The 17,317-nt window shown below is 45.6% G+C and overlaps 1 protein-coding gene across 2 annotated transcripts in view; it reads left to right on the forward strand.

Annotated features, from left to right (window-relative positions):
• Taok3 (TAO kinase 3) overlaps positions 1-17,317 on the forward strand; it is a 191,254-nt gene that overhangs the window by 135,941 nt on the left and 37,996 nt on the right. For both annotated transcript variants that reach the window (XM_026784036.1, XM_026784039.1), the window contains 3 exons: positions 268-435; positions 5,623-5,829; positions 14,857-14,991. In XM_026784036.1, coding sequence (XP_026639837.1) covers positions 268-435; positions 5,623-5,829; positions 14,857-14,991 — 510 coding nt within the window. The remainder of the gene's footprint in view (positions 1-267; positions 436-5,622; positions 5,830-14,856; positions 14,992-17,317) is intronic.

Raw genomic sequence — 17,317 nt, forward strand, 5'->3', positions numbered from 1 at the left:
AAAAAAAAAAAAAACAAAAAAAAACCTAACAAACAAAAAGTTTCTTGTGGAGTCCTTAGAGCCGAGTCTGCAAGGGGAGCCTGGGACAGAATGTAGAAGCATTGTTATCTTTTTAAGAGAGAGTCCCCATGAGGGACACCAGCCTCAAGATCACATTTGATTCTAAGGTCTGTGAACCTGTTCCCTCTTCCCTGCCTACTTATATGGATACATTGCTCATGAAGATAAGGCTTGCTCACCATCTATGTTTCCTCCCCTGTCAATCAGCACGACTTCATTCGGAGGGAGCGGCCACCACGGGTCCTCATTGACCTCATACAGAGGACAAAAGATGCTGTCCGAGAGTTGGACAACCTGCAATATAGAAAAATGAAGAAGATTCTCTTCCAGGAGACTCGAAATGGACCCTTGAATGAGTCACAAGAGGAAGAAGAGGTAGGTCCCCCCAGTTTCAGCTAGGACACTTTGGAGAATGGGGGCAGAATAGGTGCTCTCTCCCCTGAGGAACACTCGGAGGGACAGAGACACAAAGGCAGCAATTCTTACTAAGGCAGATGTGAAAAGAGCTTGGCATCCAGCAGGGGTCGGGGTATCATGGCGTGGAGTAGGCGTTCATGAATGGGCACAGCATGAATTTTTAAATGTATTTTTATTTGAGAATTCCACACATGCATACAAAGCCTTTTGGTCACATTCAGCCCCTGTTCCTCCTCCAGCTCTTTCAAGACCATCCTACCTACCCTCCTAGTCTTAGTTAGGGTTTCTGTTGCCATAAAGAGACACCATGACCACGGCAACTCTTATAAAGGAAAGTATTTAATTGGGTATCTCACTTACAGTTCAGAGGTTTAGTTCATAATCTTCATGGGGGAAGTATGGCAGTGTGCAGGCAGACATGGTGCTAGAGCTGAGAGTCATCACATCTTGATCCAAAGGCAACAGGAAGTGAACCTACTCACTAGATGTGGCTTGAGCATAGGAGACCTCAAAGCTCACCTCCACAGTAGCACACTTCCTCCAACAAGACTACACCTACTCCATCAAGGCACACCTCCTAATAGTGCCACTCCCTTTGGGAGCCATTTTCTTTCAAAACACCACATTCCACTCCCTGGTCCCCAAAAACTTGTATCCATATAATAATGCAAAAATGCATTTGGTCCAGCTTCAAAAGTCCCCATGGTCTATAACATTCTCAAACTTATTTAAAAATCTAAAGTTTAAAATCTCTTCTGAGACTTATGGAGATCTCTTAACTATAATCCCCTGTAAAAATCAAAATCAAAAAGCAGATAACATACTTCCTACATATTAATGGCACCAGATATACATTATCACTTCAAAACGTAGGGAAGAGAACATAGTGAGAAAATACAGGATCAAAGCAAAACCAAAACCAGCTGGGCAAACTCCAAACTCTGCATCTCTATGTCTGATATCAAAACACTCCTCAGATCTCCAACTCCTTCCAGGTCTGTGGACTGTAACACACTTCTGTCTCCTGGGCTGGTTCCACTCCATTAGCTGCTCTCCTCAGCAGGTATCTCATGGCTCTGGCATCTCCAACATCTTGGGTTCTCCAAGGCAATCCAGGCTTCACCTTCACTCAATGGCCTCTCTAGGCCTCCATTCAGGGACACGCTGACACATGCCTGGTCTCATCAGTGTTCCTTAGTTATGGAGGAAGATTTTATAACCCCTTTCTTCTATCCTTGAAGCCAGAACCATGTGGCCAAAGCTGCTTACAGGGGCTGGAAAATGGTCCCCTTGATCAATTAGATCTTTACCAGCCTCTGGTTTTCCATGATTTCCTTCACTGCCTAAGCTTGGCTGTTTAGGAACTTGCTCTGTAGACCAAGGTGACCTCAAACTCAGCTGCCGCCTCAGCCTTGCCTTCCCAGTGAGGAGATTAGAGACTGTACTACCACGCCTGGCTCCAAGCTTTTCTTTAATTCCTTTTCACAAGTTGGAAATTTAGCTGGGTGGGATCTTGCCCCGAGGTCACCACTCCCTCTATTCCATTTCTTAATCCATTTATCTCCTTGAACACAGGATTTTAGCTCTAATTCTAATTCCTGGTGCCCCTTTTCTCATTTTATATTTTTATTTGCTTAGCTTGCTCCTTTTCATTATAAATCTTCATTAGGGTTAATACTAATAACCACATGACAAAGTCTACACTAGGCTGTTTTGAGATTTTCTCTGCCAGTGGAATTATTTCAGAACTCTTCACTTTAGCCTCAGGCAGACTCTTCATACAAGGACAAAAAGCAGCCACATTCTTAAGAAAATATCAGAAGACCAGTCTCTAGGTCATACTAACATTCTTCTCTGAAACCTCTTGATCTTCACAGTTCAAATCATTCTCAGCACCATTATATTTAATGTTCCTACTAGTATGGCCCATTAACCACTACTTTCCTAGCCTAAAATACCAAAATACAAATTCCTCCAAACAAACACATGGTTAGGCCTATCATAGCAGTACCCCAGTCTCTGGTACCAACTTCTGTCTTAGAATTTCTATTGCTATAAAGAGATACCCTGACCACAGCAACTTTTATAAAGGAAAATATTAAATTGAGAAGGTGATATACAGTTTTGGAGGTTTAGTCTACTAACATCATGGTGGGGAGCATGGAGGCATGCATGCAGACATGGTGCTGGAGAAGGAACTGCTGCATCTTGATATGCAGGCAACAGGAAGTAGACTGAGACACCGGGCAGTGTCTTGAGCATATATAAGACTCAAAGCCCACCCCCTAGTGACACACTTCCTCCAGGGAGACCTACTCCAACAAGCCACACTTCCTAAGAGTGTCACTCCCTTTGGGGGCCATTTTCTTTCAAACCACCACACACCCCTAAATTCCCAATTTCATTTCTCTCTTTCTTTTTTCCTTTTGATCTACTCCGTCTAATTAATGCTGCCTATGTATACATCAGTATAAGGTGATCCACTGGAGCTCACCAACTTTCCCGGGGTCACATCATAAAACTGACACTTTCCCCCAGCAGCCTTCTGCTGTCAGTAACTCTCAGCTGGTGGTGAGGCTGTGCCCCTCCTCCATCCAGGGCTTGATCCATTTTAGACTCAGATAAGCTCTGTGCTTGGGAGGACCATCCTGGTTGCAGCCACCAGTCCACTTGTGAGTTAAGAGGTGAGGGTTGGGTCCCTAGGAATAGGAAAAGGTAGACTTGCTAACATGTGGCTCTCAATGAAAGAGAAAGTGATGGAAGTGGGGTTTAAGGATAACAAGGAAGCTACTTGTTCGTTTCCCTGCCGCCCAACAGCTCAGACCAGAAAGAACCACACAGAAACTGTATTAATTAAATCACTCTAGCTTCTTATTGGCTAGCTCTTACATATTACGATAACTCATTTCCGTTAATCTGTATATCGCCACAAGGCTGTGGCTTACCAGGTAAACTTCTGGTGTCTGACTCCTGAGGGGCTACATGTCTTCTCACTGACTCTGCCTTCTTTCTCCCAGCATTCAGTTTAGTTTTCCCCACCTAGCTCTACTCTACCCCATCAGGCCAAGACAGTTTCTTTATTAACCAATGGTATTCACTGCATACAGAGGGGAATTCCACACCATAAGGGGACTAAACAACTTGAACATGTGTGGCCTGAAAGTGTGTGAGCGTCAGGGAATGGCTGGGCATGGCAGTACATGCCTACCACCCCAGCACTTAAAGGCAGAGGCAGGAGGATTGTGGATTTGGGGCCTGCTTGAGAGAATGAGGGTGGGTTGAGGTTATTCAGGGGTCTCTTGACACCATGTACACATGAGTTTTCAAAGGAAAGATGACTTTCTGGCCTTTCACCAGCTAAAAGAATTGGATGAGAGCCAGTTAGATGGTTCAGCTGACAAAGGTCTGTGCTGTCAGCCTGAGTTAGACCTCTCAGGCCCACATGGTGGAAGGAGAGAACAACTCCTGAAATTATCCTCTGACCCCCACAAGGCCACCATAGCGCATGTGCTGTGGCATGCGTATACACACGTGCACACATACGTACATACACACACACACGATAAACTTAGAAAAATAACCAAATAGTGAGGAAGTCAGTGTTATTTTTTAACTTTCAATGAAACAATTATTTTATCAATAAAAAAATTCAAAAAATAAAAATTGAACTATAAAAATCTCTTGATCAGTATAGACAATTAATATTCCACTAATTGAGAAAATGAATGCATTAAAATGTGGCATATTAATAATAGGGTGTGGAAGCATAAGCCTTTCATCCCAACACTAGGGAGGCAGAAGCAGGCTGATTTCTGTGCATTCAAGGCTAACTTGGTCTAAAGATCGAGTTCCAGGCCAGCCCTGACTACATACTGAGGCCCTGTCTTCAAAACAAAAATGAAAAGGTGCTGTATTATCTACATTTTTTTTTTGTTGTTTTTTGAGACAGGGTTTCTCTGTGACTTTGGAGCCTGTCCTGGAACTAGCTCTGTAGACCAGGCTGGTCTCGAACTCACAGAGATCCGCCTGCCTCTGCCTCCTGAGTGCTGGGATTAAAGGCGTGCGCCACCATCGCCCGGCTGTCTACATTTTGTATCACTGAGTGATCACTTGTATCCTCATGTCTCCGTAGCAATTTACTGTCTGTTTGTGTACAGTAGGGTTTGAAAATAGGGCCTCTTTGTAACTAAATTGACTTAGTGAATTTAATCCTGTTGGGGAGGAGCCTCTTGTGTGATCATAACTGCTGACTTCACAGTTTCACCCCATCCACTGTTAGTCTCTGGCCTGACAGGAGTAGGTACCAATATTATTTCACAGAGATTCTTAATGAGATCACCGAGGAAATCATGACAGAGTTGCTTAAGGGAGACAGGATTTAATTACCTAGCTCAGACAGTAGAGTTTATCCCCCACCTCATGCAGTTATGCACTAAGGTCCTGCAGGGGAGCACGCACATCACTGTCCCCTCTAAAGAGCTTCTCCACTGCACGCCAGTTCAGGATCATCAGTTTGGTGTCCTCAGTGTCGCCACTTGGCATTCCCAGAGAACCCGCCTGGACTCATCACACATACTGGGAGCAATCCCACAGTGTCGTGGTCATGTGTGTTGGGGGAAGCCCTGGGATGGTAGCATTTGGAGACTTGAGACCCATAAGCAGAGTGGCCCCGGGGACGCAGGAAGTGAGTGTGAGATGTCTGGTCATGGTAGGGTGTCCCCAAAGATGTCTCCATTTAAAAGATGACATGCGAGGCATAGGGACCTCAGTTCCATCCCCAGAACCCATATTTTTTTTTAAAAGCCAGGAGTCTTAGCGCCTGTTTACAAATAGCTCTAGGGAGGCAGAAAACAGGAAGATCCTGGAGCTCATTGGCCAGCCAGTCTAACCTACTTAGTGAGCTCCAACCAGAGAGACCCTGTCACAAAATTCAAGATGGATGGCTCTTTGTGATCAACACTCAGGGTTGACCTGTGTCTACTATGCATGTGTACACACACACACACACACACACACACACACACACACACGCACTTGATCTTTGGACACCAACCAAAGAGCAGTTTGCGGCTGCAGATTTAATGCTCAGTGGCCCGGCCAGTAGGTCAGCACTTGATCTCCAGGTATTTTGGCCCATTTTTACAGGACAGTGAACACGGAAGCAACCTGAACAGGGAGGTGGACAGCTTGGGCAGCATCCACTCTATCCCCAGCGTGTCAGTGAGCACAGGCAGCCGGAGCAGCAGTGTGAACAGCATGCAGGAGGTCATGGACGAGAGCAGCTCTGAGCTCGTCATGATGCAGGAAGATGACGGCACTATCAACTCCGGCTCCTCCATGGTACACAAGAAGGTAGGTATCATAGGGCCCTCACAAGTCAGGGTCGGGTGGCCCCAGCAAAGCCAGGTCAGGACATGCTGCTTTCAGGAGGGTGGGTTTCCTCTTTGCAACCAAAGCAGGGGATGAAAAGAACAGGAAAAAGACTTCTGATGGATTGGCAGAAGACCCTGTTGGCTGCACCTCTCGGTTTCACCATCTCTCATTGCTCTGATAGCTGGCACCATCCAGCAGAATGGTAAAGAAATTACTAATATTAATATACTGAGCATATTAGCACAGTGTCTAGAATCCTAGCCTCTGAAAGGCTGAGGCGGGGGATTGCCAGAAGTTCAAGACTGCCCTGTGGTACATTGAAAGTAGTAGGCCAACCTGGACTACAGAGCGAAATTCTGTCTCAAGGAAGAGGGAAGGAAGGAAGGAAAGAAAAGAAAAGAAAAAAAACAAAAAATGGACTGGAGAGATTGCTCAGAGGTTAAAAGTACTGGTTACTCTTCCAGAGGACCTGGGTTCAATTCCCAGCACCAACATAGTGGCTCACAACCATCTGTAACTTTAATCAGGTGGTTCTGACACCTTCTTCTGGTCGCAGACACCAGACATGCACAATACATATGCAAGTAAAACACCTATACCCATAAATAAATAAATTTTTGAAAAAGAAAAAAGAAAGTTGAGTATAGTGGCACACGCCTTTAATCCCAGCACTCATGAGGCAAAGGCAGGTGGATCTCTGTGAGTTCGAGGCCAGTCTGGTCTACATAGTGAGTTTCAGGACAGCTAGAGCTACACAGAGAAACCCTGCCTTGAAAGAAAAAAAAACAAGAAGAAGAGGAGGAGGAAGAGGAGAAACAGGAGGAAGAGGAGGAAGAGGAGGAGGAGGAGGAGGAGGAGGAGGAAGGGAGGAAAAAAGGAAGGTCAAAGCTGTCCCTGGCGCCTCATGGAGGAAAGCAGCTCATCCTTACAGAGGAAAAGACCCCCTGTAAAGCAGTGACCTCCACACCTCAGGCATTAGACTCAAGAGGCTAAGACTGGAGGATGGCAAATCCAAGGCTTGTCAGGGCCACGGAGTGAATGCCAAGATCAACAGCTTGCCTTGTCTCAAAATGAAAAGCCGAAGACAAAACAGCAACAGAATTTATTGTTTTTTCTCTTCTCCTAAGGCTCTCTACCAGCTAACTTCAGTTACAGAGTTTCTTTGTTTGTTTGTTTGTTTGTTTGTTTGTTTGTTTTGTGGGTAGGGCACACATGTGCATGATCAGAACACGTGGGGATCAGAGGAAAGCATGCAGAAGCTGATTCTGTCTTTCCCCCATGGGGCGTGGTGGCAGGCAAGCTAGCTTATCCTGTTGACTATTTTGACCTCTGAATGAATGGTTCTGATTAAGGATGTCTGTTCTAGTTTCTTTCTGTTGCTCTGATAAACTCCAAGACCCACAGCAACCTAGGGAGCTCTCAGATCACACCCCATCACTGATGCAAGTCAGGGGAGGAACTCAAGAGCTGAACCTGGAGGCAAGAGCTGATGCAGGGACCACAGAAGGATGCTGCTTACTGGCTTGCTCCCCATAACTTGCTCAGCCTGCTTTCTTATAGCATCCAGGACTACCAGCCCAGGACTGGCACTGCCCACGGTGGGCGGAGCCCTAATGCACAGACTTGTCTATGGGCCAGTCTGATGGGGGTGGTTTGTCAGTTGTTGTGGTGACAAAAACCTAGCCAGCAGAATGCTCATTTTATACAAACCTACCATAAAGTTAAAACTTTTAATGAAAACCGTTGAAGGCTTGCTTACTTCAGAGTCATTGTTCTGACTCGAGGTCAGCCTTCCACAGTAGGAAATTATAGAGAAAGGTCACTTGTCACTTAAGATTTTATTTATTTTATTTCATGTATATGAAGTGCCGCATGTATTGTCTGCATGCATGTATATATGTAACATGTGCATGCAGTACACATGGAAGCCAGATGCTTGACCCTCCTGGAACTGGAGTCGCAGGTCATTATGGATAATGGGAACAGAATCAGGGTCCTCTGCAAAAGCAGCGAGTGTTCTTAACCTTTTGTGCCCACGCATGCTCACGCACACACGATTATTATTTTTTTTTAAAGTATCTAAGCCATTTGTGTGTAGTGTTCTTGCAAAATTTGTTCTGGGTAACAGGAAGATTTACTCAACTAGGGAAACAATGGCTCTGTCCCCTCAGAGCTATCCAAGCTGGGCAAATTAGCCAGGGCTAGATGCTTGCTCCTGCCTGAGCCTTCGAATGTGGACAGGGAGGGGCGTGCACCAGCTGCACTCACTCACAGTGGGCTCCGCTCCCACTGACACAACAAAGAGGAAGACAGTCTAGACTGTGATTTCCTGGAACAGTCCCGTTTGCCCGGGTTGGGTCCACAGTCTCAGGAAAGCCTGTTCTAGTCCTTGTTCCATTGTCCTAATTGTTTTCTTTATAGTATCTGCCAGTGTATAAAATTACATTATGCACCAGGTTTAGTGGAAGCCTTTCATCCCTCTGCCATCCCCGCATCCGAGAGGCTGCCATGGCACAGTCACGGGATCAAGTCCTGCCTGGCTACACAGGAAGACCCCATCTCAAAACCAAACAGAGCGCTCAGTGGCTAAGAGCACTGATTGCTGGGTTTGGATCCCAGCACCCACATGACAACTCACAACCATCTATAACTCCAGCTTCAGGGGATCCAACCACCTCTTCTGGACTTTAAGAGCGCCTTCACATACATAGTGCACAGAAACTCATACAAGCAAACACACATGAACAAAATCTAAAAAGAATAAGGATACAGCTCAGTAGCGTACGCTTGCCTTGCATGTGCAAGGTCCTGGGTACAATCCCCAACATCAGAAAAAAACATATTTATGTATTATAACATATATGTATCAATCCAGCTCCAAGGAAAGTGGAGATCTTCTTCTGGCTTCTGAGGGCTGCAGCACACATGTGGCATGCGCAGGCACACCCCCCCCACACACACACATAAATAAAACTGTCAATCCTTAGAACATGCACACATGTGTAATAGATTAATTTATCTACCATCTATGAATGGAACGTAAATTTTCCCACTTGTCTGGGACAAGGTAGACTGTCCGTAAATGCAGACCACGTGAGGGAGTAAGTGACAAGTTCAGAGCCAGACACACAACGGCATTACGGTCAGGGGTGTGAAACGCAAATTCAAGGAGTAGACATCTCCAGTATCGCCTTTAAGGCTTGAAGAAGCTACCTGAGTAGGGTTTGTCTGCTAACACCTAAGAAGCAGTACTTAATTTTTTTCTTTCTTTGGGAATGTAGATTCTCTCTTTCTTTCTTTCTTTCTTTCTTTCTCTCTCTCTCTCTCTCTCTCTCTCTCTTTCTTTCTTTCTCTCTTTCTCTCTCTCTCCTGACTGTCACTGGCTAAGTAACATGCTTGACACCAAAGACAAGAAAACCCTTACAACCAAGCAGATCGTGCGGTGCTCTGACCACAGGCGGAGGACAGATTCCCTCCCGATCTGTGCAGAATGTGCGGTGCTCTGACCACAGGCGGAGGACAGATTCCCTCCCGATCTGTGCAGATCGTGCGGTGCTCTGACCATAGGTGGAGGACAGATTTCCGATCTGTGCTGCACTTGATCTTGGCCAGAGGTCGAAAAGTGACCCGCCTGTCATCTTGGAAGATGACCATCCTATCAAACTCACGTTTTAAAAATTCCTAAATATGCATTTATTATGGTTTCATTATTTACATATGCACGTGTATTTAAATACATGCAAATGAATCTCAAGAATGGAATGTTAAAACTATAAATTCTAATTCATTTTAATTGTTGGTAAAACAATTGAAAAACTCAAAATTTAAAAAGTTGTTTACTGATCACGAAAATATTTGTGTCACTTCTAGTAATTGATCACTTCTTTAGTATACCCTGCTTTAGTATATATTCTCTGGACTCCTTTTCCTGTGCAAAGTAATGGATTTGGTTATGGCATTTTTACTCATATGTGTCACTAATATGTTCTGGTCTTTTGTGTGTGAACTCATTCCTGTGACATTTACTGTATATATCTGTATCTGTGTGTGCATGTGCACACGTGCGCTGTGCACCAGAACGCATATGTGGAGGTAAAAGGGCAGGTTTCCGTCAGTTCTCCCCTTCCACCATGTGGGTCCCAGGGACAGAACTCGGGTCATCAGGCTCAGCAGCAAGTGCCTTTGCCTGCCGAGCCATCCCACCAACCCTGTTGCCCTCTTTGAAAACCAGAGAACAGCTTTCCCCAATGTTTTGAAAGGGTAGGGTGTCCTCAGTGCCCTTTGCTCCTTAGCCCGGATGTTCTGCGGTGCAGAGGGCCCGCGTCTCCGCTGCTTCCTCTCACGTGCAGCAGAGAGGAAGGGAAGGAATGACGCTGCAGGAGTGTCCTGCAGTCATGGCTTTGTCCTCAGCCCGCTCCTCGCCATCTTCCCTCCCTCGCTTTCTGGTTCAGATCCGCCTTTCCCTTCCAGCTCCATCCAGCAGCCTCAGAAACCAGGCCTGGTGGCGCGTACGCCTTTAATCCCAGCACTGGGGAGGCTGAGGCCTGGGGATCTCTGTGAGTCTGAAGCCAGCTTGCTTTACATACTGAGTTCCAGGCAAGTGCGGGCTACACAGAGAGACCCGTGTCTCAACAGAGCAAGTGTGGTATTTTGAAGTGAGCAGATGAGGCACGGTGAGCTTGCTGGCCCCTCGTCCACAGACAGGTCAGCGAGGGTACCTGTAGAGACCCGGTCAGAGAAAAGCTGCTTCAGGTCACACCCATGGGTTGTGTCACCTGGGTCACCATGTAGAGCTTCTGGCACAACAGAGTAACAGACTTCAATGAATTACAAATATGAATTCTGTTAAATAACCCAAGAGAAAACGTCATTTTCTCATAATCTCCTCAGACATATCCTAGACATGTGGCCATGAGGTAGTTCTGTCCCGGGTAAAGCTTCCGTCTAAATAAAAGCAGTGTCTTAGGGGTGCAAATGTAGTTCCATTGATGGAGTGCTTACCAGCACGCACAGATCCCCAGGATTCATTGCCAGCTCATACGTGTCATCTTGGAAGGGGTAATGGCAGAGACAGGAGAATCCCAGGGTTTGCTGGCTGGCCCATCTGAATGCCTAGGTCAGAGAGACTGTGCCTCAAAAACCACGGTTGGAAACAATAGAGGAAGACACCACTGTTGACCTCTGGCTTCCATGCGTGCTGGCATGCAACACGCACACACACATATGCACGCACACACACACATGCACACACACGCATACACACATGCACACACACGGTAATTCCAGGACATAAGTGTTCCTCTTGTGTGATATATTTCACTCTTTTATATAAAAATGTAATTCTTTTTTTTAAAAAAGGCAATGGTGTAATTTTTACCTGCCTGTAATTTTAATACTCAGGATGCTGAGGCAGGAAGATTGCAGATTCAAGCCAGTCCGAGCTACAAAGCAAAAAATTTAATAAACCATACAATTTAATATGTATGATATTATCCCATTACTTTTTATTTATTTAGTGTACTTGCACATGTGTGTGTATGTGTGTGTGCCACAGTGTTTGTTAAGCACAAGTTTTGACACTTGGGAGGCAAGTACCACTCCCCACTGAGCCTGCCTCTCCAGCCCCGACAATGACATTTTAAAGGTAAATCCCCACCAAGACACATATTTGGTCTTGGTAGAGTGCAGCGTGGTGTTTGCCCTTCGTCTCACAGAAACATTCCTCAGACACGGCAGCCCTCAGCCACTCACGGGCGCTAGCCGGCTCTCACTGCTACTGCGTTAACTGACCCTTCAGTGGCTACTCCGAAATCGTGCCCAACTCAAACTGTGAGCACCACATACAGCAGGTAAACCCTGCGGGCCATGAGACTTGAAGGGACAGCGAAGGTGACGCACCACTGTGTTTGGGCTTCAGGTCCCAAGACACATTCTTATTTTTAAATAGCTCATTAATTGGATTGGGGAACTTCACCCTTTTTTAATCCAGTGAGATCGAATGTTTGCACATTTTTTCCTTGGGCCTGGGAATGTCATTCAGTGTTAAAGCGAATGGTTGCCCAAAAAGACAAAATACAAGAAAGCCAGATATAGTGGCCACCCCTTTAATCCCAGGACTCAGCAGAGGCGGATGGATCTCTGAGTTCCAGGCCAGTCATAGCAAGACCTTGTCTCAAAATAAGTAAATAAATAAAATATAAACAAACAGACTTCCTTCCCTGCTGTGCCAGAAGTGGGCGTGGCCTGTGTTAAGATGGCTCACGGCCCTGACACGTGGCCGCTCTCATACTAGATCAGAGATGGTGATCTAGTGCCAAGCCGTCCAGCAAATCTAAGACTTCTCTTCCAAACAGTGGGGTCAGTGTGCTGGCTCAGTGAGTAAGAGCACTGGCTGCCAAGCCTGACGACCTGAGTTCAATCCCCGGGGCCCACAGTGTGGAAGGCGCGAACTGACTCCTGAAGTTGCCCTCTGGACCTTACACACGTGCCATAGCATGTACACACACACACACACACGTAAATAAATAAATGTAATTCTTAAAAGGAGGCAAGGATAAAGCAAAGGTTCACATATGTTTTAGATAAAGGAATTTGTATATAAAGTAAACTAAAATTCTGGACCTTGTCTTTGAACTAAAGTGACATCCTAGCTTTTTTTTCTCTTTCTCTAAGACAGGTTTCACACTGTGTGCAGCACTTCTAGCACATACATTGGTGGGTTATTTAACGTGTCAATAACAATAAAAAGTGATGTCAGATTTTAGCTTTCAGAATGTATTCCAATTTCCATACATTTAGCATACACATAAAAAAAATCTGTGACTTTTAATTTGATAATCAGGGTCCTAAACCTAAAATATTTTGCTTGTTTGGTTGTGAATTTTTTATTTATAATTTTTTGTTTGTTTGTTTTGTTTTGTTGAGTTAGAGGCTTACTAATGTAGCTCAGGCTGGCCCCAGACTACCCTGTCTCCTTAACCTCCTGAATGCTGGGATTATAGGCACATACATCACCACACCCTGGGATCTAGTTTTATTACATATGGATATATGTGAATGGTTTTTGTTTTGTTTTGTTTTGTGATGTGAGCACTGTGGCTTCTGGTGCCACTGGCTGTCTTTGCGTGTGAAGTCACCACCACTTGAATGTCACTGCTTCCACCACTTACCCCAGGTTCTCTCTCAGTGGAACTTCTTAATTGTCACCAAAACTAGGGCTCAGAGCCCCAGACTTTGTGTCATGATGCTGGCATCAGAAAGTTCCATGCTTCTCTGAAGCTGTTGTGTTAAGTAAGTTCAATTTTTGATACGGTGTGGTTTCATTAGTACATACATGAAGATAAGGAGCCTGAGGCCCACTGCAGGGTCCCAGTCACATGTCTCTGTGCCATACGAAGTTCAGACTTCCCAGGAAGTAATGCAAAATAATTTAAAATGTTCCTTCAAGCATTTTTTACATAAGTTTTAAAATATCCATGTTAAAGGTTTTTCTAAATTATTTCAGGAGAGGTCAGGGCTCTCACTACACTACCCACAGTGACCTCAAACTTGCAATTTCTCCTACTTTCCTAGTGTGTTGGAGTGCGGGTGTGTGTGTGTGTTGGGGGGCAATTGTAGGTGTACACAACTTACCCCACTTAAGAAACACATTGTTTTTTCATTTATTTATTATTGTTGTGGCTTTTTACATCAAAACCTGCTTATAACATTTCATGTCCCTCAAAAAAAAATCTACACATTTTGATTTTTTTGAAAATTTCAGAGATAAAGGTTTATATTTTCTGAGTCTCTTTGGATCTTGCTTTGTAATGAAGGGAAGGGCAATTACATGGTTTTTAAAATTTTGAGGTACTCCTGGAGAAAATGCAAACCAGTGGTTTCTCCTAAAGCGCTGGGGAATAAGAAATTGATTTCTCCTCCCCCACCTGAGCATGTGCTATTTAAAAGCCCCCCCCCAACATTGAACATGATTTTGAACTACAGATTGCCAGAGTACTATGGGGGGGGGGGTAAATTTTCTAAAGGTTGCTGACTGACTGACCAGCTCATCTTGTACAGAGGGCGGGCCACGGTCCTCTGAAAACATTTTCCCTTTCCAAATCATTTCAGTTGCATTTAAGGAACATCCATTATTATCCATCCAGGGCATGTTATTTTTTTTTTTCCACGGGGCGTTAAAATGAGATTAATCATCTTTGGCCATCAAGAAAGCACAGAACTCGATTAAATCAGTCAAGGACATTAAATCCCAGCCTCGCTCAGTCTGCTGGCATGCCAGTTGAGGGACCATTTGTGAAAGTATCATTTGGTTTGGAATTGTATGCCTGTCTCTTTAAATCTAAAAAAAAAAAAAGAAAAAGAAAAAAAATCCTTTCAGAAGCTGTAGAGAGAAGGTGCTAGAACTGTGTACGATCATGACTGGAAAGCAGGATCCCTCAGTGACTGCCGAATCTTCCCAGCACAAGACAGAGAGGCGGCTCGCCACAAGCCTCCCCTGATCGCCCCCACCCCCAGAAGAAGGATGACCCCACCGACCAGCTCACAGATCCAATTCAATTGACAACGCAGCTCTTTCAGGGGAATGAGGCGGAGGCTCGCTTTTATGTTAAAAGCCACCAGCATCCTCCCCGCCAGACATGGACATGACATTTTTAAAGGAATTATCTGGTCACCGCGTTTTAAGCAGACTGTGCTGAAGCGTCCGTCCGCGCCATTCTCTCTCCTCTTCCTTTTCGCTTTTGCATATATGTAATTCCGGAGGTAAAGGGGGGAAAAAGCCTGCCAGGGAGTCAGAAGGCATCCCACGAGCGATCAGCTGACATTCCTAACCGAAGGCTGCAATGTGTTGCTTATTCATTTTATACCGTGGGAGCTGCGGGGACTAGCAGAGAGCTGAACTATGCATTTCAAACAGCGGTGCTTGTTCAGAAAGAGGGGTGAGAGAGAGGCAGCCGGCGAGGAAAGAGCGCAGCTGGACTTTCTCCTTCTCTTCATCCATTTCTGCAGGATCATGTATTCGTAAGGGATGAGGCGGGCCACGGCGATCCCAGGCCTGAGCCGCGGCCTACCCAGTCAGTTCAGAGCCGGGCCCTCCACTATCGGAACCGAGAGCGCTTTGCCACGATCAAATCCGCGTCTTTGGTAAGCCGATACTGCTCTCCCCACCTTCCCTGTCTTCCCCTCCTCCCTGTCTGGCAGCCTCTGGCCCTCCCTGAGCCTCCCTCAGCTTCATGGATGGGAGGAAAAGCAGCCAGAGATGTTGTCGCCCTCCAAATAATTTTATTCATTTTAGGGGGAAAAAAATCTGTTGGCATAGCAACCTGATCTCAGATGTTTAGCATTGTCTATTGCATAAAAAAAACCTTTGTGTGTGTGTGTGTGTGTATGTGTTTCTGTGTGTGTCTGTGTGTCTGTGTGTATGCTGTATATGCAAAATATAAGGCTTTGGAATGAGTTGCTGGCATGAACAATTTTTTTAAGCGATCTCTGTTTTAATCAAAATAAATAATGCTAAAAATATTTTTCAAGGTATGAATGTGTGCAGGGCACTATGCTTCTTTTTATATAGGTGCATGTGTGTCTATGATACACACACGTCAAAAGGTAAAACACGATTTAAAATTATATATATATTATATATATATATATATTAATTATATATATATATATAGTTGCCGGCCACCATCTGTAATTGTAGAAAAATCAAACACTTGCTTCCCAAGGATAGTCCACTGGTTCGTTCTGATTCATTCATTTATTTATTGCAATGGTGGTAGTGGCCGAGCTTCCCCCATTTAACCCCTGAAGAATTTCCTGAGAGCCATAAAGCAAGGAGGCCTTTGTAGCGGGGGCTGGCAGCAGCTGTGGGAGCTGAGGGGCTGTCGGATTCCTCAGCTTTTCTACTACCGCGAATGTGATTGCCGGGTGCCCTTGTAGTAGCAAAAGGGGTGTGCGCAGGAAGACTTAGTTTTCATGCCTCCTCCCCTTGGCCCCCCACGCGTGCGCGTGCGCGCTGTCACATACACACACACACACACACACACACACACATCCCCCCTCCATTTCATCCTTAGCATTTGGACCTCTCTGCTTTTCCACCTGAATCTCACTTCTCAGGCAGGAAAATTATTGAAATATTAGTTGTTTTGCCCAAATGGATGTTAGAGGTCACATGAGCGGGAAGAGTTACTGTACACTGCTTGGCCGTTACATCCAGAACCCATGATGACATCATCCAAGGCCGACCCAGAAATAATCATTTTTTCTTGTCCTATTTTTCAAACCTGATTTCTACTTTTATCCCCCCACCCCATCAAGTCTGTTTTCAAAGGCTCCAGCGATGTCTGAAATTGAGAAGAATTATAGTCTTTGAGAGAGCAAATAGAAGGAAAATGGAGGTGAAAGCAGCAGTCTATTGCTCATGCCTATTCGTGTCAGAAAAAAAAATCACAGTTTAACATAGTCTGTTCATAAAGAATCCCACTCCCGAGTTCTTTTATGTTGAAGTTTCTTGTAACCTCTTTAATGGGCAATTTTTCATCTGATAGGAGATCTCAAAATGTCCACTCTGTGGCTGCTGATGCTTGGTAAGCATCTCGGAAACCTGCCTGTGAATTCGATAGAACATGGTGGGGCTGTCAGTAGTGGCCTCCGTGCCACAGTGTCTGACAAGAAACCTGTGACTGCTCACCACAGGCTGCTGTGGGCTCGTCCCTTCAGCCCCACCTGCTCCGGAGGAGCCCTAGCAGCAGGGGCAGGCGCTGCAGGGAGGCGGACCCTCGCCCCAGTGGTTCCCCCATTGTGGGACAGATATCTGCTTTCCCTCAAACCACGCCCTCCTTCCCACATCATATATTCATGACTCTCTCCTCCCGCCCTTCATTACTACAGCCATGCCGGTAGAGTCTCATGCCAGCCTCTGAAAACTCTCTCCAGGGCCGCTCAGCATGGGCTTCAGCCATCACAGCCTCCTTCTCAGTGGCTAATAGAAGCGGCTTCCCTGCCAGGCCACTTCAGGCTGTGGGCAGAGCCCTCGGAAGCCTCCCTGAAGCCTACAGGCTTCAGAGTAACCCAACCCACATCCCGTGCAGGGAACCACTGGAGTCCATCCCTCTGGTGGACTTCTGATTCGTCAAGAGGTCTCTACTCCAATACCTACTGAGAGACCCAGAGGCCTGGGTTTGGGTGGGACGGCTGGTCTTCTAGGACACAGAGACCGGTGCGCAGGCTCTCCAGATGGGGCACTCTCAGAGTCATGATGGTATCCTTGGAAGTTCTTCTGAGGATCTGGTAAATTTTGAGGAAGAAAAATAAATGAATGAAGGGCAGATGGGGTCTGGCATTGGATGGTTGCGTCCGTGCCCCATGTGCGGCATCTAACTATTGGCTGTTTTCTATCATCAAGGTCTTCAGTCCATCTAACTATTGGCTGTTTTCTATCATCAAGGTCTTCAGTCCATCTAACTAT

This window comes from Microtus ochrogaster, chromosome 2, assembly GCF_000317375.1.
Source record: "Microtus ochrogaster isolate Prairie Vole_2 chromosome 2, MicOch1.0, whole genome shotgun sequence".
Lineage (NCBI taxonomy): Eukaryota > Metazoa > Chordata > Mammalia > Rodentia > Cricetidae > Microtus > Microtus ochrogaster.